This window comes from Zonotrichia leucophrys, chromosome 3 (genome assembly GCF_028769735.1).
Source record: "Zonotrichia leucophrys gambelii isolate GWCS_2022_RI chromosome 3, RI_Zleu_2.0, whole genome shotgun sequence".
NCBI classification, from domain to species: domain Eukaryota; kingdom Metazoa; phylum Chordata; class Aves; order Passeriformes; family Passerellidae; genus Zonotrichia; species Zonotrichia leucophrys.
The window spans coordinates 66,835,292-66,859,069 of record NC_088172.1 but is presented as its reverse complement, the minus strand read 5'-3'; the positions used below and the strand labels follow the sequence as shown (position 1 = coordinate 66,859,069).

General features: G+C 37.6%; 1 protein-coding gene across 2 annotated transcripts; it reads left to right on the top strand.

The window, feature by feature from the left end:
• The first annotated feature begins 760 nt into the window (after positions 1-760).
• Positions 761-23,356, top strand: CEP43 (centrosomal protein 43). Of its 2 annotated transcripts, XM_064708639.1 has the most exons (13): positions 761-976; positions 8,929-8,982; positions 10,830-10,884; positions 11,502-11,590; positions 12,712-12,846; positions 14,383-14,466; positions 15,943-16,160; positions 18,471-18,545; positions 18,768-18,874; positions 19,420-19,488; positions 20,212-20,251; positions 20,907-21,000; positions 21,465-21,674. In XM_064708639.1, the coding sequence occupies exons 1-13, from the start codon at positions 887-889 to the stop codon at positions 21,537-21,539; spliced, it is 1,185 nt and encodes a 394-aa protein (XP_064564709.1). In that variant the 5' UTR covers positions 761-886; the 3' UTR covers positions 21,540-21,674. The 2 variants fall into 2 exon arrangements, with proteins under 2 accessions (XP_064564709.1, XP_064564710.1); XM_064708640.1 differs by lacking the exon at positions 18,471-18,545 and having other exon boundaries at positions 763-976; positions 21,465-23,356.
• Positions 23,357-23,778: the final 422 nt, after the last annotated feature.

The following is a 23,778-nucleotide window of genomic DNA, read 5'->3' as shown; positions in this document are numbered from 1 at the left end:
ACAAAACTTTATTATTTTTGTTTTAAGGAGCAACAAGGAACTTGCTTGTTATTAAATGGGGGCTCTAGAAGCACCTCTTGGTGCTGCTCAGCGTCAGGTGCCCTTGCGAGCAGCAGAGCAGGCGGGTGAGGCCTTTCCCGGAGCCCGCTCTGCCGTCAGGAGCTGGTGGATGGAGCGTGGCCCTGGATCGGGGCCGTTCACCCCTCAGCCCGGACACAGAGCAGCTGCCGCTGCCAGGTGTCTGAGCTGTCCAAGCGCTTCTTGAGCCTTGACCGGTTCGGTGCTGTGACCACTTCCAGGGGACCTGCTCCAGTGCCCAACCACTCTCTGGATGAAAACATTTTCCTAATATCTAACCTAAACCTCAGCTTCGTGCCATTCCTTCGGGTCCTGTCTCCGATCACCAGAAAGAAATCGCTACGTGCCTCTCTGCTTCCCCTCATGAGGAAGTTGTAGACTGTTGAGATGTCTCCTCAGTCTCCTCCAGGCTGAACACACCAAACGGGCTCAGCCGCTCCTCGTACGGTTGCTTGGTTTGGAGCGTGGCGGGAGAAAGGGGGGCACACCGGGCGAGTCTGGGGGGCCGCCGGCGGGCGCGGGCGGCCGCGCCGTTCAGCCGTTACCGCCCCCCCGCTTTGAACTTCCCGCCGCCGCCCGCGCTGCCCGTTCGCCGCCGCAGTTTCCAGGTGGCCGCCAGCGGGCGGCGGAAGCGCCGGGTGGCCGCGGCCTCTCTGCGTCCCCTCTCGGGGCAGTGCCGAGGGCGGCCACTGTCCCGCTCCGCTCCGTTCCCTCCGGTCCGCTCTAGGCTTGTGCCTCCGGCGGCGGCGAATCTGCCGGGCCGGTCCCGCCGCTAGCGCGGTTTGGGCGGTTGTCAGGGAGAAGCAAGATGGCGGCCGCGGCGACGGAGGAGGACACGGAGCTGCGGGACCTGCTGGTGCAGACGCTGGAGAGCAGCGGGGTGCTCAATAAGATTAAGGTGGGCCAAGAAGAGCCTCCCGCCGGCGGGGAGTGTTGACTGGCGCTGGCGGCGCTTCGCGGCCCTGCGGAGTGTGGGAGGACCGAGGCTTGCCGTGTATCGTCCCCTCTCACTCCCGCTTGCAGCCGGTGTTCCCGGCTGGAGCGCTCCCCCGGCGTCGCGGCCTGGTGGTGGCGCCTGCTTTCCCCGTGGTGTTCTCCGGCTGCTCGTGGTGGAGCTGGTGCGAGGGCCCGGGGCCTGAGCGTGGCACGGCGCTGCCCCGCGGCCGCGGGAATTCGGGATCCGCCGGGCGGGCAGGGCGAGCGGAGCGCGGGGAGCCCGGCCCCGGCTGTGCGCGTTCGCTCTCCGCTAGCGAGTGGCCGCAGGAGCTCCCCTGCTGCCGCAGACTGGCTGGAAACGATGGGCAGCAGCGGGGTGCGGGACGGGGTGGGTGAAGTTAATCCCCGCTTCGATAGGGAAAGCCCTTACTGAAAATTTCAAGCGGGAAAATTGTGGGAGTTGTGGGTCGCTATTTAAGCACTTGTTCTTCTTGAGTGTGGGTTACTTCAGTTGTGCCTTGAAGACTTGCTAAGTTTGGAAACTCTCGGGGGATGCTGCCTGCTCACAGGGAACAAATAGCGCTATGTTAAGAAAATATACGGATGATAGTGGAGTGCACGCTACCGCTGAGTCTGTGGTGTAGCCTGAGCTTATGTCAGAAAGGGTAGAAAAATTGGTTCCGTGGATTCTTGTTCAAATTAAAAGCTTCTAGGAATAATTATTGTGTATAATAGAGAGCAAGTTTCCTTCAAGGCTGGAGGAGAAATGTAGTGTAGCTTTCAGATAAGGGATGGTGGTGTTTATCCACAGTACTGTTTTAAGTCTCCAGAGATGGATGGTCATTGCTGATATTTCAATAACAGTTTAGCAAGTGAAGTGGTTTATGGAAGTGAGAGCATCTTTGTTTGTTTACTTTCAAATTTACTGTGTTTTGAGCTAGTGAGACCTTTCAGCAAAATAATATTCAAAACCACATTGTTCATCCCTTTCAAATGAATGATCCTTATTTAAGTTCTTTAAGAGAATGAAGATTCTAGTTCGAGTAACTGTGTTCTGAGTAGTGAGGCTTTTCTAGTACATGTCAGATCTTTTCGGCCAGCTGTTAACCACTCACCTACTATTGAACAATGCAAGTATGGTGATAGTAAACTTGTAATTTAAAAAAGCATGGAAAGGCAATTGAGTCACCTTGAGCTCGTGAACTGAAATTTCTTAATTCCTGTCTTTGTGTAGTGTGTAAAATTTCATGCTATGGTTGCCAGTCCATTGAGCTTTATGTGAATAAATGTGTTGTAGTTCACTATTCTGTAATGCTTAGAGTGCGCAGTATCCAATACTGTGCAAGGTTTTGCTGTTACGGCAAATTAGCAAATGACTTAGAAAAATACCAAATGCAGCCTCCTTGCCAGATGATGTCTCTCCTTAATACAAGGTGTTACTGTTTAATGACTGGTATGCTTATGGCTGAGGCTTTTGACTGGAAGAACTCGTGGTTTTTTTCTTAGCTGTAAACCTTAATTGGCCTGTGAGTTTGATGAGTGTTGTTTGGCAGTGTTAATGACTTAGAGATTTTGTTCTTCTATTGGTTGACAAAATCCTGTTGCTGGAAGCATTAAGATTGAACAAGGCTTTTTAAACTGTCATCTTTTAATTGAAATTAGATTATACCATCCGTTAAAAAAAGTTGCAGTCATCCTTTTATTAAAATTAGTTTAACTTGATTTTGTTCAATAGTGCTTATCTATTATGTGTCAGTTTTGGGTTTTTTTGTTATGTGGTAGGACTGCAGATTTAAATGTTATCAAAAATTATGCTTGTTTCATACTTTAGAATGAGAACTGACTGTTTTTCAAGATGGATGAGGCTAGAAAGCTACAATGAAGTATTTGTGATTTATTGAAGTAGCTTCATTAAGGAGAAAAATATGTGCTCAATGTATAGCTGCATTGGTATGAGGCATTGGAAGGGTTAGAATTCAAGGGGAATTATTTCAGTGGATGAAATGTATCAGGGTGCCACGTTTTGTAACATTATGAGAGTAATTTTTAGAAAGAAGCTTATTGTCATAATTCTCTAATAAGACGATTTTATAATGGCTTGCAGTTTATTAGTTTGTTCTTATTTTGGGATTAATTTCTTGAGTGCACTGGTGTTGATGTAAACTATTTAGCTGAAAAAATGTACTTACAACACTTTAAAAATTTGTTCATAATTTTTATATTTGTCTTAAAGTTTGAGCACTGAAGTAATTAATGAAGTTATATAAAAACTGGAAGTTGTATAAATGCATTTACTGCTTGCAGTTGAGAATTTCCTGTGCTCTCTAAAATGAAATGTGTGTATATGTTACACACACACGTTAATATATGTGCATAGTACAGATGTGTGCTGTATATGGTTTGTTGATCATTAGAATTAGTCTGATGAATGAAACAGCTTTCAAGTAAATTCTATAAACACACAATGTAACTGTAGATATTTGTATTTCAGTGAAAATTATCGCTGTTTTTGTGTGATAGTGTACAAATAGGGGTGTTCTGTCTTGAAGAGAATGTGATCTTTCTCTTAGGGAGGCTGTCATCATCTGAGCAAGAGGAGCCATTATGCTTCTTGTGTGTTTCTTTGTCATCCTCTTTTGTTTTGGTTTATATATTTTAATCTCTTCCTTTGGAATAATTTAAGTGTATATTACCTGAATTTTGCATCTTCTCTGGAATTTACTGTTGCTGCAGTTATGTGAGGAGGGTTAGCATCACTGATGTCACATGCCTAGTAAAGCTTTTGGCCAGGTGGTTCTGCTAGTTTCTTACTAATTTGCTTCAAAACCTGGACACCTGAGGTACAGGCAAGTGCTGTGATGTTAGAGGGATAAAAGTGCCATTTTTTACTATGAGCATGTGCACATGCTCTTGTTTGCTTTTGCATCTTCGATCAATGTATGGTAATGAACAGTGCTTTTAAATGTCTTACAATTATTAACTGTCACGATGAGCATGCTGTGCACTGCAGTGTAACCTCCTGTTTTCTGCATGTTGTGGTGTGTTGTTTGTTTTGGAGCACTTCATACCAGAAAGCCAACCTAATATCTATTTCTTTTTTGTTTCATAAGTCAAGTGAAATAGAACCATTTTTAATTTCAAATAAACTAACTGAAGTTTAACATTTAAATGTCAATTTGGTCCTCATCGTATTCTCAGGGAGGAGTCTAAGTATGACTGGTTCTACTCCTAGTCCAGGACTTGGTTTGTTTCTGTCTAGGGGGATTATGTGTGCACAATCAGTCTTTGAAGTCACTTAGCCAAGGCTCCAAAGTTTGGCAGGCAGTGGGGGAGAGCATACCCAGCAAGTGCTCAAGGATGAGAACCCTTACAGATTTTGCAGATGGAGATTACAGGGAGGGTATTACTGAGTGATGGTGGTAGAGATGTTCCTGGTTATGGTTTACACCAGCCTTGGGTTTGTGATGCATGCAGACTGGGAGAGGTGTTTATTCTGGTGCACACGGAGGTTTAGCCTGGGTTGATCACCAGCAGGTAAACAGGTCAGTGTTCTGCCATGTCTCTTTCCAGAGCAGAGCATCTGCTCTCTATCTACCAAGGGGTATGGCAGTTGTTTTGGAGTTAGGAAGTGCAGACACTGAAAGTTGTGCTATACCAAATTTTACAAATGCAAGAGATTGTTTATGCTTGGGCTTACATGGGGCTGTTCCACAGTGCTGGAGCAGATGGTGCTTGCACATTCCTGTGCTTTAGCTGGAAGGTCTTTGAGAAATCTTATACATTACTTTAATCATTTCACTTCCCTAAACGACACATTTAGCCACACCATCCTCTGATGGACATCTTGTGAGTGCAAGCTTGCAGGAGATTTTGCACCTCCAGCTGGCCCACCTTAGCAGATCCCTAAAGTGTCTCCCACATTGGCACTTGCTGAACTTGCCCACCCCTTGTGTCTTAGGGAATACACAACGCTTGCCTGTATGGCTTCAAAAATTGTGTTCAGCTTGCTGAAGTGGGTTGAGAAGAGTGGTAGCATATGCGTTTGTTTGACAGGCTGAAATTTATATTATGGTTTCTGCTAATGAGTCTTGGATGAAAAAAGAAGCCCAGAACTTCCTCTGCAAAAGCTGCAGAACTCTGAGGGTTTGTAGAAATGTTGAGAGATGAACTAAGCAGACAGCAGGGCTCTGTTAGCTAGCAGTGTCCTACTCAGCTATGCTATAGGTACAAAGCAGTTTATGAAGCTGAAGTTCTCACTTTTTTACCTAGTATTCCACAGCAGATCAGTGATGGGAAACCATTGCTCATTCATATGAAGTATTGCCCTAGCAATAGAAAATATTGCCTCAGTAACAGAAAATATGGGTAAAGTTTGATAGGAAAAAATCTTTTGATGAGGTCTCTTTGGAAGATGTTGGGATATTGGGATTGAAGGTGAGTTGTGTAGCTGTACAAAAGAGACAGGATGCAAGGAGCAAGCCATAGTTTTTCCTTATTATAAGAAATCATCTTGGCCACTGATGTGCCTACGTGCTTTGAGGTGTAGGAATGTGTTTGAAGTTTACAAGTATTTTCCTGCTGGAAAATATTGTCTCAAGTTTTGTCTTAGGAAAATCAGATCTCTTGTTTAAGTCCTGGACAAATCTATTCTAGCACAATCAAAGACAAATACTACAAAAAAACCCCAAACCCTCAAAAAACCAACTGGAAACTCCATGGACTTGCTAAATATTATACATATTGGAGTCTGCAAGTGGGAGGTGGTTACAGGTAATTACTCAGTCCTGGATGGTCTCTGTCTCATCCTTTCATTTTTCATCCAATATCTGCTGTTTCCAAATTAAAAGCGTATTTCCAAATTAAAAAGGCGTTTTTTGAGATGCCACCTAAAAAGTGTGTTTGGGGAACTCTTGAGAGAGTGAGAGCTGTTATCCTCTTTTCCAGGGAGCTGCAGATTGAGGGAGCTTCTTTTCATGGACAGTCCTTAGGGTGCATGCAAAAGGGTCTCTATTTGGAATAGGGTAAATTTACCCAGGTTCTAAATAGGTATACTGTAGCTCAGTGCAGAAAACATGCTTTTTTTCATGGACTTCAATTTCTGATCTGTACAGTAACAATCAGTAAAAAACCAGTGTTGTCTGATGAGCTGTAAATGCCTGGGAGGAAAAGGGGAAATTTAATTTTGTTTCAAAACACTGACCCATCCATTTCTCTTAACACAGACTGTATTTGTCATATACAATGATAGCTTTACTTGTTTTAGCCAAGTTCAGTGAGACCAGATTACTGTTTCATTGACACGGGCTCCTGCCTGATAAAACTTCTTAGGGATAGAAGACAATGGGTGTCTTTCACAATATGAGAGAGAAGTCTGTAGGCTTGATGGATGTAGAAGTGATAGACACTCACCAATATCTGTCTCTGTTGACATAATCCTGTTTTATTGAAGACTTAGGCTATGGGCGGGGAATTAGAATATCAGGTTTTGGTCTGCTTTACTACTAGATGGTGAACAAAATTCTTCAGAATGTTATTTGGGTTGTGTTGAATCCTGCTAGCAGAATGAAGCAGTGTGAAATGATGAAAATGACAAGAGTAGATTGTAACAATGCATGAGACAAGTATTGGGCTTATGCCAAAGGGTACTAGGGCAAAGAGAAATGCAATCTGTTCATAACCAATTAAAAACAAAAGAGGTGTGAGATTAATCCACTTACAGTGTTCATCTGTGTAGTTATAACCTTCATATCTGCTGGTGGGAGCAAATTGCTGTGGCTGTACCCGATGATGTTGATCTCAGTCTCTGGTGTTCAAATTCTCTATGACTGGCCTCAGGTCCGAGGCCTGAAAAGCCTGTATGACATTGTCCATCCTACCGGTGTAGTATGATTCATCTTGGAGTTGGGTGATTATTCCTTTGGCCTCAGCTTTGTTACTGTTGCTTTTTACTTTCTTCTGCATGAAGTTGAGCATTACTGCTTTAACTTCACACAAATTCTAGTGTGTAGTTCTTTGTCTAAATTTATTGAGGTGATATTTTGAGAGTATTGTGCTATGATTTGACCAATACCCACCACAAAGGAGGAAGATCAGCATGTTGTAGTAGTAGTGTAAAGTTTCTTGTGGGGGTAGTATGTAAGTAATTAAAAGCCAGTGGATTGGACCTAGATGAGTGGAGCAGACAAACAATCCCAATTAAGCAAAAAAAAGTGACAGTTTGATGTTGTTCCAGAATCTTAAAACAGGACAGACTTTGGATTAGCTGATGTACTGGCAACTATTTTCAGACAACTTAATTCTCCAGTCCCATGATCCAGACCCTTAGGGGAGTTTACCCCTACCCACATGCATTGACTGCTGTGTTTTAGTTTGAACGGTTGTAACAGCCAGTCAGGAATGCTTTGTTATTTTTATTATCCTCTTATGTAAATATATTTGGTTTCTGTGGCCTAAGTGACAAAGAAAGCCTTGCTTTCAGGTTTGTCTTAGTGAGGTAAGACTAAATAAACAAGTTGTTAGCTGTTGATTGCAAAGGTAAATGAAAACTGATTTCGTAAGAGTAATATTTAAGTTAATGGGGTGTGTAAAGGGTCTCACTGATTGACAACTGTACCCCAATACCTGAAAAAAAGGTAAGAATAATAAATTAATTACATATAAGAGGATTTTCTGATTGAAAATCCCAGCAACTGAAAAAATGTGATTGCAGTGTCAATATGACATCGCATATTGTTGTTAGTGTTTTATTCTTCTTTTGGTGGGAAATCCTTTTAGCTTTTTTGCATTATTTTTTGTCTTTCAATAAGGTGTCCAATGAGGAGTTTACTTAACAAAGAAGTGTTTGTTTTTCCCACGAGAGCTGTTTGGGTTTGGATTTTTTGGGTGGGTTGGTTTTTTGTTTGGTGGGGTTTGGGGTTTTTTGCTTTGGGTTTTTTATGGGTGGGCATTTCCTTTTGGTTTTATTTTTTTGGTGGGAGGGACCAGTTACTTCATGTTTAGTTACCTCTTGTAATATATATGAGGAAGTCCAGACATTCTTTGTATTGGTCTTATTCTTAGTTATGTAAAGAAATCTTTCTTTTAAATTCTAGCATTTTTTCTTGCTGTGGTGAAAACTTTAATATGCTGTCTTTTCTAGTTTATTACTGCAGTGTTATCTACTGACTTACTTCAAAATGTCAAGATTAAGAGTTGATTAAAGTGGCAGACTAATTCATCAAATGTATGCTGTCCTTTTGACATGTTCATTCAAAGTAGAAGAATTGTAGGGCTTAACAAAAAATTTTAAAAAGTAGGCAAGGTTTAAGTTTCAATATTCAAAGTAGTCCTTGGAAGAATTCTGAATCTTTATTATAATGCATTTAGAATCAGGTAGGCAAACCATTACTACCAGGAATATTTGAATGGCTGTGATCATGTTCTTTTCCTTGAGAAATTCTGGGATTTTGAGTGTAATCTGACAAGAAATCATAGCAATTTGTATATCTTAATGTTTAGTTTTTAACGGGTTATTATGGCCTATTTGTTCATATTTCCCAAGTGAATTGTAAATGAAGAGTAGGTGTTTTGGAGCTGCCTGAAAGAGATGGATGTTTAACTGTCAAAGAAACTAAAAGAAGATAATTTAAGTACTTTAGAATCTTTTTATGTACAAAGAAATAATTTAGGAAGTCTTGTATCAAATTATGCTGGCCCCTGCCTTGTTCTCAGAGTGGAAACTATTATTTCTCTGCCTCAAGTAACATTGCCTGTAATCATAAGTGTTTTAATTGCACTGATATAGAATGCAGTCCATGCCAAGTTGCTTGAGGAGAAACAAATAGCTATAAAGCTACTTGCTAGCTCTTTGCATCCTATTTGCTTAGGAAAAAAGTGCATGTAGAAATGCTGTTTGTTTTGTTTTTTGTTTGGCAGGCAGAGTTACGAGCAGCTGTGTTTTTGGCTTTAGAAGAACAAGAGAAAGTAGAGGTAAGAGAACCTTAAAAAACAAATCAGAAAGAAAAAGCATCCTTTGTGTAGAATTAAATATAATAGCTTTAATGCTTTCTGTTTGTAAAATGTGACAAGATAAAAAACTATCAGGGTGTTTCCTGATGTTTAAAAATAGGACTATCAGGGTGTTTCCTGATGTTTAAAAATAGGAATTATTAAATTTTGAAATTATAATTTTAAGTATCTTTATCTGCTGAGTTTATATGGCTTCTGTCCAGTTGACCAGAATAGCTAAATGTTTTCGCCATCAAATACATATTTTAAAAAAGGTATCTACTTGACTGATCAAGATTTTATCAAATCAGAATAATTTCTTTTGGAATTGAAAATATTTTACTGGGGTGTTTTGACAAGTGTATTTCAAAAGCAGTTTAGTCCAGTAAAATGCCAAGTATGCTAATGCTTATGGTATTTCCCATAAGGATGTTGTAGGCTTGCTTCAGGATAATTTGCTTTAATACTTAAGGATGGATTCTTAATAAAGAGATGGACTATGTACTGACACCTCTGCAATACATTAATATTAAGGGAATGAGATACTGATAAATGGTTGCATAAGAATACTGCTGTGGTATACAGACACCAGTTTTGTGACCTCTCCTACTGCTGACTTTGCTTCATTTCCTCTGTCTTTCCAATTTCTAGAATTGGGAGTTGAGAGTGCTCTATGTCCAGCCTCTCTGCTTCAAAAGGAGAGCAATGTTCTATTCCTATGCTGGTTAGATGGTTGAGCTCTTTCTGAAAAAATGCTTACTGAAACAGACAATATTGGGATGTTAGTCAGGATGGGAAGTAGTTATTCTATGACATGAGATTCCATATTCCAGAAATTTAACATAAGATAGCTGAAGATGATGTGGTGGAATAGTAATGTCGAAGAACAGTGCCATCTCTTTATGGACAGCTTCAGGATATTACAGAGCACCCAGAAAACAACCTCCCACACTACCTGGAGAGTAATAGCAATGGTTCAAGTAACGTGAAGAGAGATTTTCTACAGTACATTTCAGCTCACCATTTCTCAAAAAGCTCAAAAGTATCATGATATTTTAAATTTACAGTGCTAATACTGGTGGCATATTAATACTCACCACAACTCTGAATTCTCAAATATTAAGCAGTATTTCCTTTTTTCAGATAGCACTTTCTTGTGTGTTAGCATTTGCAACTGCAGTGATAAATACCTATAACTGATCCTTTTCTTACCCAGGATACTCATTCCATCTTAGGAATGGCATTTGGAATTTGTTTTGAAAAATCCCGGAATGATTTTGACAAACCCATACATAGCATATTGATTTATTTCTGTTTAAAAATTGAAGAGGGCAAATCTAACAAGGGAGAAAAAAGCATTTTTCATAATATCTTTGAAGGTGTTTTAATTAATAGATGATTAATATTGATTTGTGTTCTAATAATTAACATCATCCACACTTCGTCTGGAAGATTTGTAAAATTCCAGGTTTTAAAAGGCTGGACTGAATTGCCTTAAACTTTGCACTGTATTAGAGGAGGAACATGGGAAGTTACCTGCTTAGCTTACCTCTTCACTCTTTATTAGATAAATAAAAATCAGTACGCTGTTAAGAATTTTGGTGAAATTACTTTAGCTCCAAGAAAAATTTAATTTTCCTCAACAAATTTATTGCTGCATAACTTGTAGTTATAGAATTCATACCAAGGTAGATTTTTAAGAAGTGGATTACATGGGCAGGGCATCACTGTGCAGCAGAGTACTCCCAAACATTAGTTTGCTGTGGTTTTCAGTTTCTTGCTAGCATGTAGATGACGTTAATTGCTGTTTGGTTTTTGCTTTTTCACAGAACAAAGCACCTCTGGTAAATGAAAGCTTGAAAAGTTTTTTAGGTACAAAGGATGGTAAGTTTTGTTTAGTATATACTTCTGATAATTAAAATAGGAGACAAAGGATTAAATCTTGGACTCTTATTAATAGTGCAGTTTCCATTACACTAAGTATGCTTTTGTTCCTTTCAGATGTCCTAATTGCTACTTGTTCAGAATAGAATTAAATCTGTAATTTTTAAAGTTAATATTGCTGAAGTTATAATATTAATTAAGGTGATTAAGGCATTGAAGTTAATATTTCACAATGCCTTATGGTTGTACTAACTCAGAGACATTCTAGACCAATAGAAACAGTAACCAGTGAAAACCAAGAGTAGAGGTGCAGGAGTAAATGCTCATATGTGACAAATGTCAAAATTATGTTTTTAAAACAGCTGAATACTTTAAAAAATGCTGCACATAAATGTTATAAGCAGTCTGTAAAGCTCTTGCAGTATTACTGGCTTAAATGATTTTTATATGATGGCCAATTCAAAATGAGGGAGTTGGTACACAAACTTGTTATGAGGTGGTAGTTTGCTGAATGTCTAAGCTATGTCCATCCTGAAGCCATGTGTGTTGGTGTTAAATCTTTGGAATTTGATTTGCTCCTGTCTGGTGTATTTTAACTCTTGTTATTTTTTCTTTAGGTCGCTTGGTAGCAGGTCTTGTTGCAGAATTTCTACGTTTTTTCAATCTTGATTTTACTTTAGCTGTTTTTCAGCCTGAATCAAGCACGGTAAGTGTTGATTTGTTTGTTTGTATGCAGTGCTCACTTTTGAAGTGCATGGCAATGAATACTGAAGCTATGGCAGATTTATTTAAACCACTTATTTGTTTTTATTAAAAATGATGTTTTTATGTTTTGTCTGTAATAGGTGCCTTACTGTCATGAAAAATTTTTAGGAAAGTGGGCTAATGTGACTATTTCTCTAGCAAAGTCAATGCTAGATAGTAATTTAATTCTGAATTAACAAGATGATAATTCTTGTGGAATTATACAGTGGTATATGAATCCTGCATACCCCTGCAACATTTTTTGCCACTAACTTTACTATATCATAATTTTAAGTTAGTATCGTTACATGAAAACTAAAATAACGTCAGTCATCTGCTCTGAAAGAAATTTCATTGACACAAAGGACTTTGTGCAAATATACTTGACAAAAAGTGATTGAATAGAATAGCTCAGTTGGGAGGGACCTACAATGATTATGTGGCCCAACTAACTGCTTTAAGGCTTTAGTACTGAATTAGATGGTTTTCATAATTTTCATAATTTTTGTCGCCTTTTATGATATAAAGGTTTTAATAGTAATTTTGTGTTTGAGGCAGTTTCATTTCACTGCAGAATTTCTCATTATTTCTGAAGTACTTTTTTTTTCTGGAAGTTGGTTTAAATAGTTAATATATTAAAAATGCAGTTTTTTTCAAATCAGTCAATAAGTTGACTTCTGTTTCTCAGAAATTCATGTTTCTTTTTAGGGGCTTTTTCAAAGAAAATCCCATACAACTTTGTTCTTTGCCAAATATTCTTAGCCAAATTAGTTTCTAAGCTATTACTAGAACACATCTGTACAAAGATTCATCTTCATGCTACCAAATAGAAACAAATAAAAACAGCCACACTTTGTGTTGTGTTGCCTCCTACGCTTGGGGGCAGTGCTTTATTTGCATTGTAAAGGCATATTATGCTCTTTGAAACACCTCCTTCTGTTATCCAGTAAATGTGTCCATTTCACTGTTTAGTTCAGGGGGAGCTGTGTTAAATAAGACTTTTTTTGTATTACAAAATTTATCTTTTGTTTTCCGGCAATTATTTCAATATTGTGATTCTTGTTTCTTTTGTTGTCTCCCCAGCTAAATGGCCTTGATGGTCGAGAAAATTTAGCTCGAGATTTGGGAATTATGGAAGCAGAAGGTACTGTGGGTGGCCCCCTGTTGTTGGAGGTTGTTAGGAAGTGTCAGCAGAAGAAGACTTCAGGTGGTGGAGAAGTAAGTAATACTAAATTGAAATTTCTTTCTTATAGTTATTTTTTTTTTAATGATGAAAAAGAAATTGAAATTATGAACACTTGGCTATTATACTATTATACTGTTTCAGGTCTTTATTATATTATGCCTTCAGCTTAATCAGACGGACAAGAGATAAACTTTATGACTATTACTTTTAATACCACCCAACGGCTCTTTGTTAATATTCTACTACAACATAGTGGCACAGAGTGAATATAGATAAATGACACAAAACTGTGTCACTTATTTTCTCATTTCTGATGTGGTTTGATAACACTCTTATCTATACCTGTTTTCCTTGGCATACTTATAATTTTAATACGACCTGAAAAACCTTGAATGAATTTTGTCAGAAGCTTTAAAGCTCTACTGAAAACTTATGTACTTAAAATTAAATATATCGGAATATTGAACTATTTGAAGGCAATGACAGTAGTATTTGAATGGAATAGATAATAAATATTTTGATTAAGTGAATTAAACCCAACCAATAGCATTTGATTGTGACTTAAAAAAAAGTTCTGTACACCCAGGATGCACCCAGGGTCCCAAAGAAAGCTTAAATTCAGGGATAGTTGTCATAGACTTCTTAACATTGCAATTTTCTGTCACATGAAAGCAGGATTTCCTTGAACCCTTGTATTTCCTTGTGTTTGATTTGTCTGGGAATGCCCTAGGAAAGCCAAGACCCTTGTGCCTGCCATTCTGTCTGTGTCCTGCTATGGGGACTCCACTGAGCAGTCCATTCTATTGGAGGGTGTTTGAATGGCTTGCTGAGGTACATGTGCCAGCAGTGTATTGGAGTCAAATCCCATAGTGCAATTTAGAAGGGAGAGTCCCTCCTGGATCTCCTAACTCTGTGATTTCCATACTGTGTGTGATTATAACTTCCCAATCTTCTCTTGTACTACCCTTAGCTCTCTTCCCAGTGTCAAGGTTTGCATACTGTCCAAGTGAGGATGTTTCTTGTTGGATGCAGTTATCATAGGATCAGAGAATCATTGAGATTGAAAGATCGTCCAGTTCAAGTACCAGCATATCACCATCACTGTAACCCCTAGCCCTCAGAACCCTGCACCAGATCCAGATGCCTCTTGAGCACTTCCAAGGATGGTGACTCCACCACCCCTCTGGGTAACCTGTTCCAGTGCCTGACCACTGTAACTGTGGAACATTTTTTTCTAACATATAATCTGATTCCCCCTTGTCTGATCTTAAGGCCATTTCCTCTAGACCTCTCACTGCAGGCACAGAGAGTCTGGTCCCCACCTCACTACATCCCCCCTGAGCCTCCTCTTGTTTAGACCAGCTGCCTCAACTGTTCCTTTCAGGTCATGCTTTCTAGATTCTTCATGAGTCTTATTGCCCTTCTTTGGACATGTTCCAGCACCTCAATATCTTTTCTAATGGGAGGGGCCCAAAACTGAACACAGTAGTTGAGATGCAACCTCAGCAGTTCCAGTTATTACAAAATTAAATAAAAGTTTTAGTAAGTGCTTATTTGAAACTTCTTAGGTGGCACCAGTTCTAAGTGACAGCCAGTGCCCCACATCAAAATCATCTGATGGACAGTCAAGTGCACACTCTATACCAAATAAGGTAAGACTATACACAATAAAAAGCTTTGTAACATATGTGAGATGAGTAAAAGAGAGAACTCCTATGAAACTGCAGATATGACAGCATATGACTCCAATGAAATTGCAGCATTCACTTAAATGATCTGCAGTTTGAATATATTTATTCCACTCAGCAAAACTTTCAGCTATGATTCCAAGCAAAGATGAACTTTTGTGCTTATACTTTCCTGGCATGACATAGTACAGGCCCCAGAACAGAAAAGTAGCTGTAACTTCCCTTTTATTGTAGCCAGGCTATCATCAAGCTCTTAATTTTCAAAAACAATTCAGTTCCTCTGGATAAGAAATCAAAATATTTTTATTACTACCACTTGTGGGTTTAAGTACTTTTTCCTGCCCTAGAAAAACTGAGCTACTGCCAGGGATTTAATGTGTTTCTGTGACTGAGATAAAATAGCCGTGGTATGAAGAAGTCCTACCCAAGGTGATTTTAACTTTCATGGCCTTGAAAATTTGGCTTCAGCCTTCTGAACAAAAAGTTAATGACTGATAAAAAATACTTCAGACAGTACAACCTGCATACATATTGGCTATCTGGATTAAATAATACTTTTTGTTTTATTTCAAAACTGTGCTGCTCTTCGTTTGTAGAAAGGAAGCTAATGTAATAAATCTTTTACTGGCTTTATTTTAATAGGTCTAGGAGAAAATAAAAGTAGCAGTACTCCTTGCTAGGTAATAATATAAAAACATTTTTCTTTCTCAGCACCTTGATTATCTAGGTAAATTAGAATATTGTTGTTTGGGCCACAAAGCCATGCAAAGTTACACTTCAGTTGTATGACTTGATGTGAAAGGTTGCACATGGAATTGCCCTTATGTTCCAGACTTTAGGACCGAGCCATGAACATAAGAAAACTGAAAATTATGTACTTTCAAAGTCTCATTTTTGTCATTTTTGGTTTTAGTATTTGAGAGAATGTGTCAGTAAATCCAGTTTTCTTATGCTAATTACTTTAAAACCTGATACTATATTGCAAAGATTACCATTTAATATGAAATTTAGAGTAATTTTCATGGGTTTAAGTTAATTTGTTTTGAAGACAGTGGCTATAAATAAGAACCTTTGTTTGTAGAGATGTTGCAAAATAACATGAATAAAGCATAAGAATTTGTCTGTCTGTAATTTCTTTATTTGATAACCAAGATATGTTAAAATTGCTTTTATAATAGAAGTGATGTAGATAGCATAGGAATGCCCAGGGTGGAACAAAAGATTTTAATGGCAGCAGCACTAAAAAAAACTTTGGAAAGTTATAAAACAGTGTTTTTCTGGTTCTTGATGATACTAATTAACTTCCTCATACTTTCAGGAATTTGAGGTAATATTTTAAGAAGTGATGCTTGGTGTGTGTTATGTGTTGTGCATTTATGCAGACACTACAGTATTAGTATTACATGACATGAATACTCACTCCTGTATTTATCTTTCAAGGCTGCTGAAAACACTCAGAGTGATACAAGTATCTCATCAGGGGAAGCAAGCAAAAAAAGTATTCATTTTTTGCCTAATGAAACAAAACTAGATCCTCAACTAGAAAACAAAGACTTGAATACCAAAGAAAAAAGTGATCCAGTTGTGGATGAAGATGATGCAGAGGGAGATTCTTTCTTTGATGACCCTGTACCCAAACCAGAAAAAACTTTCAGCTGGTAGGTAAAGTGGATGTTCTTCTTAATACATAGTTTATTTTGTCCTCTGTATGTTTGCAGACCTTTGAGAGCTGTTAGTTATTTGATTTTTTTATTTTGTAAGTGTTCAGATCTGGAACATTTTGTTTCCAAAATATTCACATCTCAGGTTTTGTTCTATTCCATGATTCTGTGCATAGTGTCCTCTGATATCTCTTGGAGGTAGTATGAGTGGAAAAACCTGTATTACTTTAAGGTGCATCAGGTAGGGTTTCTAATTTCCCCAGCCTGTTTCTTTGGTGGAATGAACATGTGTGATGCACAGCCATCAGTGTTTCTTCTTGCAAATGGACCTGCAGTGGTGATCTTCACTAAAGGAAGTGGACAATGACAGGGACAGTGCATTAAATATTGATACAGCTTTGTAAGGAATACAAAACCCACTCTAAACAGGCTCCACAGGCTGTAATAATAAGGCAAGTTTCCTTAGAGCGGAGGATTTTCTCTTTGCATTGCAAGACTTCTTGTGTTTTCAGTGAAGTGTTGTTACTTCTGCGTGTGCCAGTTTTGCAGATGCATGAGAAGGATGTTTTTTATCATTCATCTATGGAGTCTAATGACTGAGAAATGCCATTTGAAACAAGAACTAGTGACTGAACTATACAGCACCCTTGTTATAAAACTGAAAAATTTATCTTTGTGTTATCAGGTTCAGTTATCTTGAAGCTTAGTTTAGATAGCACTGTATTGAGCAGTGCTGCAGGATCATTCCACGGTGTTCTTTTGCTGTGCTTAAGTAATCAGAGAATTGCTCCAGCTCAGCAGACATTAGGAAGAGGTTGCAGGATCATTTGTAAGTCGGTTTGGCAGGTGACTTTTCCCCCGCTATGCTGATAGTGAGCAGAGCAGCATAAGCTTTTTTGTATTACTGTTATGGAGATGCTTAGTCTTAGAATAGGATCCTTCTGGTAGAGCACAAAGTAATCATGCCAGGTAAACCAGGTTTCTCTCTAGTAAATTAATGGACTCTTTGTGAAACGTAATTTATAATAGTTTTTGTTGGATGTTTTTTGTTGAAGTAGACTTTTTTCCTCAAAGAGCAGTGACTGTACTCTGGAAAATATTGTGTCACAACTAACCCTACTATAATATTTATTTTCCAATTGTTAATACCAAGATTAAAACTGCATCTGAATGCATTTACTCCTCCTTACTTGAGAGCTTGTAAACAAACTTGAGAGGTAGACTTTAACCAAAGTTAACATTGTAGGAGGTAGTCTAAATGATTAGTTGGGTAAATTAGAAAAGTCTGTAAGAACTTTTGTGCAATAATAATATTTACTAATTTCTCATTTTTTGAGCATTTTCATATGACAGCAAGAAAATGAGTAAACTAAATTTCTTTTAAAAAGGACAATCAAAAGACAAGACTAATTATTTAGTAAAGTAAGGATTTTTTTTTCCTAGTGGAGAAACTCCCTACAGAAAAAATTGCTTCCAGATTACATCTGTCTGTAGTAGAGTCACAGTCCGCAAGTAGTATTTTGTAGCACATAATGTTACTGTGATGCAGCTATTCTAGTAACATCCCATAATAAGGTATGCTGAATGTGTTAACAACAAATGAGCTAGAATTTGTAGCTGAGCTGTGTGTGCTGAATTGCTCGTTTTTACCTTCCTGACAGCTCTTCTAGAGGGCAAAAAAACCCCCATATTCTTCACGTAGAATCCCCTTTGTGGTATTTTGTGCTGCTGTGCTGGAGTCCCAAGGGGTAAATAAGTAGGACAGCTGCCAGCATTGCTTTCTTTGCAAAAAGGTAATTTCCTTATGGAAATCCTGCCCGTTCATTTAAGATGGGTTCAGAGCAAGCAGTTGCTAATGACAGTGTGGGAGATGATCCAGGCACTCATTATCTCTAGGTCTCTGACCCATTGTTCAAAATTTTGAAACACTTTAACATGTGATGTTACACATGATATTTTGGTGATCTAGATATAATGAATGTTTAAATTATGCCCATTATTAATAGGAATGGAGTCAAAATAGCAAAAAATTCTGGCAATACTAAATGTGAAAATCTTGGTCTCTTTTAATTTGTGTTTATTCATCCTTTATTTGCAAGTTCAAATCCTTTTGAACTAGGTAGCACCAAATGAACTTTAACATATATCTTCCTATAACGAAGAAGTTTTCATTCTGTGAACTAACTGCTCTTAGATTTAATAGCTTCATCAGATGTAATCTCTTTAAGATGTAAAACAAGCTGAAGTACTGATTTATGTCTGAATATTTTTTCTTTTGGCTGCATTTGCATGTGGGGATGATGAAAGGCCCCTAGACATAAATAGTGATGCTGATGAAGGTGCTTTGTCTGTGGGAGAAGACAGATGGAAGTCTTTGCATGGGTGAGAAAGTGGCTTTCTCAGTCAGTGTTGTGGTTGACACTTGTGCCAGTGAACTGCTACTGCTTTTAAGGCTGCAGACTGAGTAGGCCTTTTTCCTTGCTCTTTTTTGCTGTAGTATTGCTATTTTAGTTTTTTGACAATTTAATAACAGAAAAGAAAGTAATGATGCGTATTTTACAGCTCTTATTGGGAGTGGAGTACTTATTTCTTTGGTTTTTACAGGAAAACTGAGGCTAAAGCAGGAGGTCTAGCATCCCTTTCTGATGCACCAGCTCTAAAAAGTGGCTTAAGCTCCCTGACTGGTGCACCTTTGCTAAAGGATTCTGATAGTAAGTTTTCGTATCTTTGTGTTTTGATGATTGTAGAAGTTATTTCTGTAATGGAAGAATGATAGAGTATGTGGCCCCCTTCTGGTTGTAATGTGCTTTACGTAGTGCTTTCTTAGTGATGGCATACTGATTTGGATATGTTGTGGTACCACTGGGTAATTTTATGCTTTGGAACCTGAAATGCTTACCTACATCCCTTTTTTGTCTGTATATAAAGGAGTATGTAATTCTACTGCTCAGTTTTAAACTGAAATTGGCTTATTCCTTTGTATTGTCTTAAATTATTTGTAACAGTTCTTTAGAGGTGTTTGCTTTCATGTTGTAAATCACTGAGTAGGAGATTATTCCTGTTTATTCCTCAGGTTTTTAAATGTTATCAGAGTTCAGCTGTGAAAATATAATATGATATTGCTGTACTATACTATAAAAGTACACAAGGTTGATAGAGAAGAACAGGTGTTACAAATTGTAAGTTTGTATGTGTAAGTTGGATCTTACTGATGAGTGACAAGTCCAGTTTCTGATATAAATGCTTTTGTTTACAGATTTGGATAGAAACTCTGTTTTAAAAGACCTGCGGTTGGTGAACGCAAAGCTGGGATCACTAGAATTAGGCAAGTAACTGCTAAACATGAGGAAGCTCTGATATTTTTGGTTGGCCATAACTGATAAATTCTGGCCCAGCTTCTTAAAGGAATCTGAAAAACTCAAATGCACATATTGAGCTAAAATCTTCAGTTTTACTCAAATTATTCTATTTAACATAGATTGTGAAGCTTAATATAGTTAAAAGCAAGATGTGATCTAAAGAAATCCAAAAAAGTGAAATCTGGTATCATGTGGGTTAATATTTTACACATGGAGCAAAAATTTCATTCATTCTGTGCATGCATTTACTAATACCGAGTGATGAATTTTGTTGTTGAGATTTCTATGAAAAAAGCAGGTTTATATTTTTGGGAAAAGGTAGCCTGGTAGGTATTATTGCTTTTTAGTGGCCCTCCACACCTTTGAAAGTTGCCTTTCTTTTGGTGCAATATGAAGAAGGTGTGATGGAAGAATTCTCTCAAAATACAGCTGTCAAATATTTAAGTTTTGTATTCAGCAATGCAGCTAACTTCCTGAAAATGAATGTTCAGTTTTGAAACAGTTTATGTTAATAATATTGAGATTAAATAATGGCAAACATAACACTTCCTAATCAGTGTAAGTAATTTAATCTCCTCCCACTTTTGCTTTTCATCAAACCATGTATTTTGGTGCAGGAATAGATTGGGGGGTTTTGTGTTTCCTGAAGAGAAAACTTGTTTGATTAATAGCTTTTAAATCTTATTTAGGAAATGGAGATGATGATGAATATGCGGATGATTTCAACAGGTAAGAGAAAGATCATACCTCAGTAGGGTAGTACTTTATGCAGTATAAACATATCCGCTAGCATATTTGAATTATTTCATAATATGGCAGACAGTCACTATCACTGGGTATTTCTGAACTCCTTTAAACTTCAGCTTGCTATTTTGGTAGATTTAGTTACCAGCTAAAAAAAACAACCAAACTATATATTTTTTTATATAGGGATAATAAGTTCCTTAAAAAACCTACTGCCAACTTCAGCATGATACTATGTTGGGTTTTTTCTGGAAGAGGTTTGGTGTTTTTCCTGAACCGTGCACTTAATAATGTTTTAGCAATTAATGCAGTTAGTCAATAATTATGTTGTTTGCTGAGATATTAAATTGTAAAATAAGGCATCATGAGTAGTTGGTAACAAATATTTAATAACCTCATGCTTATGATGTGAAGGTATTGGTGTTGTAAATTGCACAATCGAGGCCTAAATATTTCTTACTATTTATTATTGCTTTGTTTAGGTAGAAAGCCTTTAGTTGTTATGAAGTTTTAAGTAACTTCACATCTGACTTGCTAGGAAGTGCAGCTCCAGTCAAATGCCAGGTATAAAGTAAATATCATACCTGGATGTTTAATAAGGAAGTCTTATTTCTGTGCTTATGGTTTGCTTTCTCTTTAGTACGAGTCATCGCTCAGAAAAAAGTGACATCAGTATTGGTGAAGAAATAGATGAACTTTCTGTGGGAACAGAAGAGTCAAATGCCAGTGATAAAGTATGATTATTTTTGAATTGTTGGTTTTTATAATCTCCTGATCTTTTTTTGACTTTGTTTCCAACCTTCTATGTTGTGAAGTAACATGCTATTATCCTTAGTTCCTAGGTTGTATGTTAAGGTCCATTATTAGTTACATTCTGGTTTTTACACCTAGTATCCTTACTAAGTTAGATGCTATATTGATTAACAAAATCCCAACAAAACAAAAACCCTGAACAGTTGTTCATTAGCACAGCTCACTGGGCCTTTCTAGGTGTGTAAAATGTATTTCAAGCTGGCTCAGTGCCCAACATACCAAGGTTTACCCCAGTATCTCCAGATCTGAGTACCTGCTAAAAGATTCTGTAATCTCACTGAAAGAGCTTGAGGCTAAAAGATATATGAAAGCTTATGAAGGGATACATGACATAATACTTACTGTTTTTGTGATTTTTGAGTTTGCAATTTTATTTATTTTCTAGCTCGAAAGCATCACACAAGACCTTACCATTTCTCAGTTAAGCGACGTTGCAGATTACCTAGAAGACGTGGCATAGAATTGGACAGCAAAAATCTTTCATTGTGCTGGACTAGAAGACTGCTGTGGACTATTAATTTCAGACAATCACCTTTTGCTGGAATGTCCACTCCCTATTTGTGCCTTGTGTTTCAAAAATACTATTGGTGAAGAAGGTTTTTAAATATTCTGAACAAGAACTACATGAAATGTGTTCCCATTTGAGTCTGATATCAGAATTACTTTCTTCATTTGATTCAGCCAAACCTTTCACAGAAGGAGGTGGATTTTCCAAGCAGAATGTCCATTGCTGGCAGTGGACATAATAAAAACCAACTGGTAAGAGAACATCAAGAAAGAGGCATGTGGCTTTATAGTGAACTTGCACTGTTGTTTTAACAGTCTCAGATTTTTTTTTTTAAAGATAACCAAAGCAAGAACCTTCAAAGGTAGTGGTTCAACTCACACTTCTTTTAACACAACCTTGTCAAGTCAGCATGTAGTCCGTATTTATGGTAACTCTAGCCACAATACCTGATTACTCCAGACTTACTTGAAACTGTTCTTTTACAGACTCCTCTGAAAGTTGGACTTTACCTTTTTTAAAGGCATATTAAGTTGAGAGTACCTAAACTCTTTAACCTAAATTTAGCTACATTTAGGAGCTAAATTTAGCACTAGTCTTAACCCAGAATATTCTTGTTTAAATATGTTTGTCAGACCATTGATGTTAAGACCTAAGCTGTTTTTATATATGACAATTTCATCTATGTTATTTGTTGTTAAATCACGAAAAGTAATTTTGTAAGGATTCACAAATCAGTAACTAAATCTTATGGGGTAAGTTTTTAACAGTGTGTAATACTTAGTGGAGCTTTTATTTTTGAGGGTTCTTCATGTGCTATAAGATCATTTTCATTCTTGAAAAATATTTTAAGTAAAAATGAGCGCCAAAAAGAGAAACTACTAAACTTCTGGTTTTCAGATTCTGACTGCTGTACAAAGTTTAATGCAAATATTTAAAAATACCATACTGAAGACATTATGGACACTAAGTTCTAGCTAAGAGCAAATTCTTGTATTTTCACAATGCTCTTGCAGAACAGGGTCAGTCCTGGCAAGGTTGACAGTTCTTCAATGATTCTGTTACAAGTGGCACTGCTATAATGTGTAGGTCATGGACATTTGTAATATTAAAACAAGACTTCAAAATGTGCACTTTCTGAACATTGTGAACACATCTGGAAAATAGACATGTAAGTGAATATAAATAATTTTATTTTTAACTTAGTTTTCTTTTTTTGAAGATTTGTAATTTTATTTTTCAGAAACACTGTTGGCCTGTCATGAGTAGTAACCACAGTGGAAGTAACATGCTAAACTAAAGCCATTGGTTAAGCATTTAAAGCTGCTACTATCACTAGAAGCTGACTTAAATGTTTTTTTGCACTGGGCCAGCAGGCCTGGAGCAGTGCTATGAAGTTAGGCTTGTACATTACATAAATGATTTGAGAGGAGACAGCAAAAGTGTGCCTTTTATTTATGTGCACCCCAAAAATAGCCAGCAAAAAAGCATTGGAGTATTTAGTCATGGTGTTGACTTGTAACTTTGTGCCATATTGTAGCAGCTGAGCGCAGAGGAGAATTTTTTCACCCCAGGAAGTCAATGTGCCATAACTTCAGATAGGAACAATACTGTAACATATGATATAGCCTATGTAAAAAATTCATTTAAGGTTACGGGAACCTGTGCCTCAAGATAATGTAAATGGAGAAGTTTGGATTAGACTTTTTTCCTTTCTTTTTTCTTAAGAAGAGTATCAGCATGTCTGAAGGAAATAAAATTTCACATGAACAGTTGCTTTTGGCATTCATTTTTAAGGTGTATGGAATAATGCAGAGGCAGTGTTGTTTGCTTTCTTACATGCCTTGTGAAAACATGATGTTCCATTACCTGTTAGCTGTAGGATATGTGGCAATTTATCATACCAAAAGAAACCAAAACTTTATTAAAATACTTCTAGTTGCATTTGAAGATGTGGCCTTTTCATTAACTAATTAGATATTTTAAGTGTTAACATGACTTGTGTTAACAGCCAAGTATTGTTCTCTTACCTTAGGGAGTTAATTGGAGACCTTGCACTTTGGCTCTAATTGAAGGAAATACCAAAAAGTGGTACGTCTCCATGCTGTTCCTCCTGTGAACTTTTACTGAATTGTGTGTAATAAATCAAATTGTAAAATAAAGCTATTGTGCTGGCTAAATTGTGTTTTGAGAC

Bases quoted from the DNA above. Each gene is read 5' to 3' on its own strand.
- CEP43 (XM_064708639.1), top strand. From the start codon at position 887: ATGGCGGCCGCGGCGACGGAGGAGGACACGGAGCTGCGGGACCTGCTG. The intron at 10,885-11,501 runs GTAAGTTTTGTT...TTTTTTCTTTAG, and splicing joins TTTTTTAGGTACAAAGGATG to GTCGCTTGGTAGCAGGTCTT. The intron at 18,546-18,767 runs GTGAGAAAGTGG...TGGTTTTTACAG, and splicing joins AGATGGAAGTCTTTGCATGG to GAAAACTGAGGCTAAAGCAG.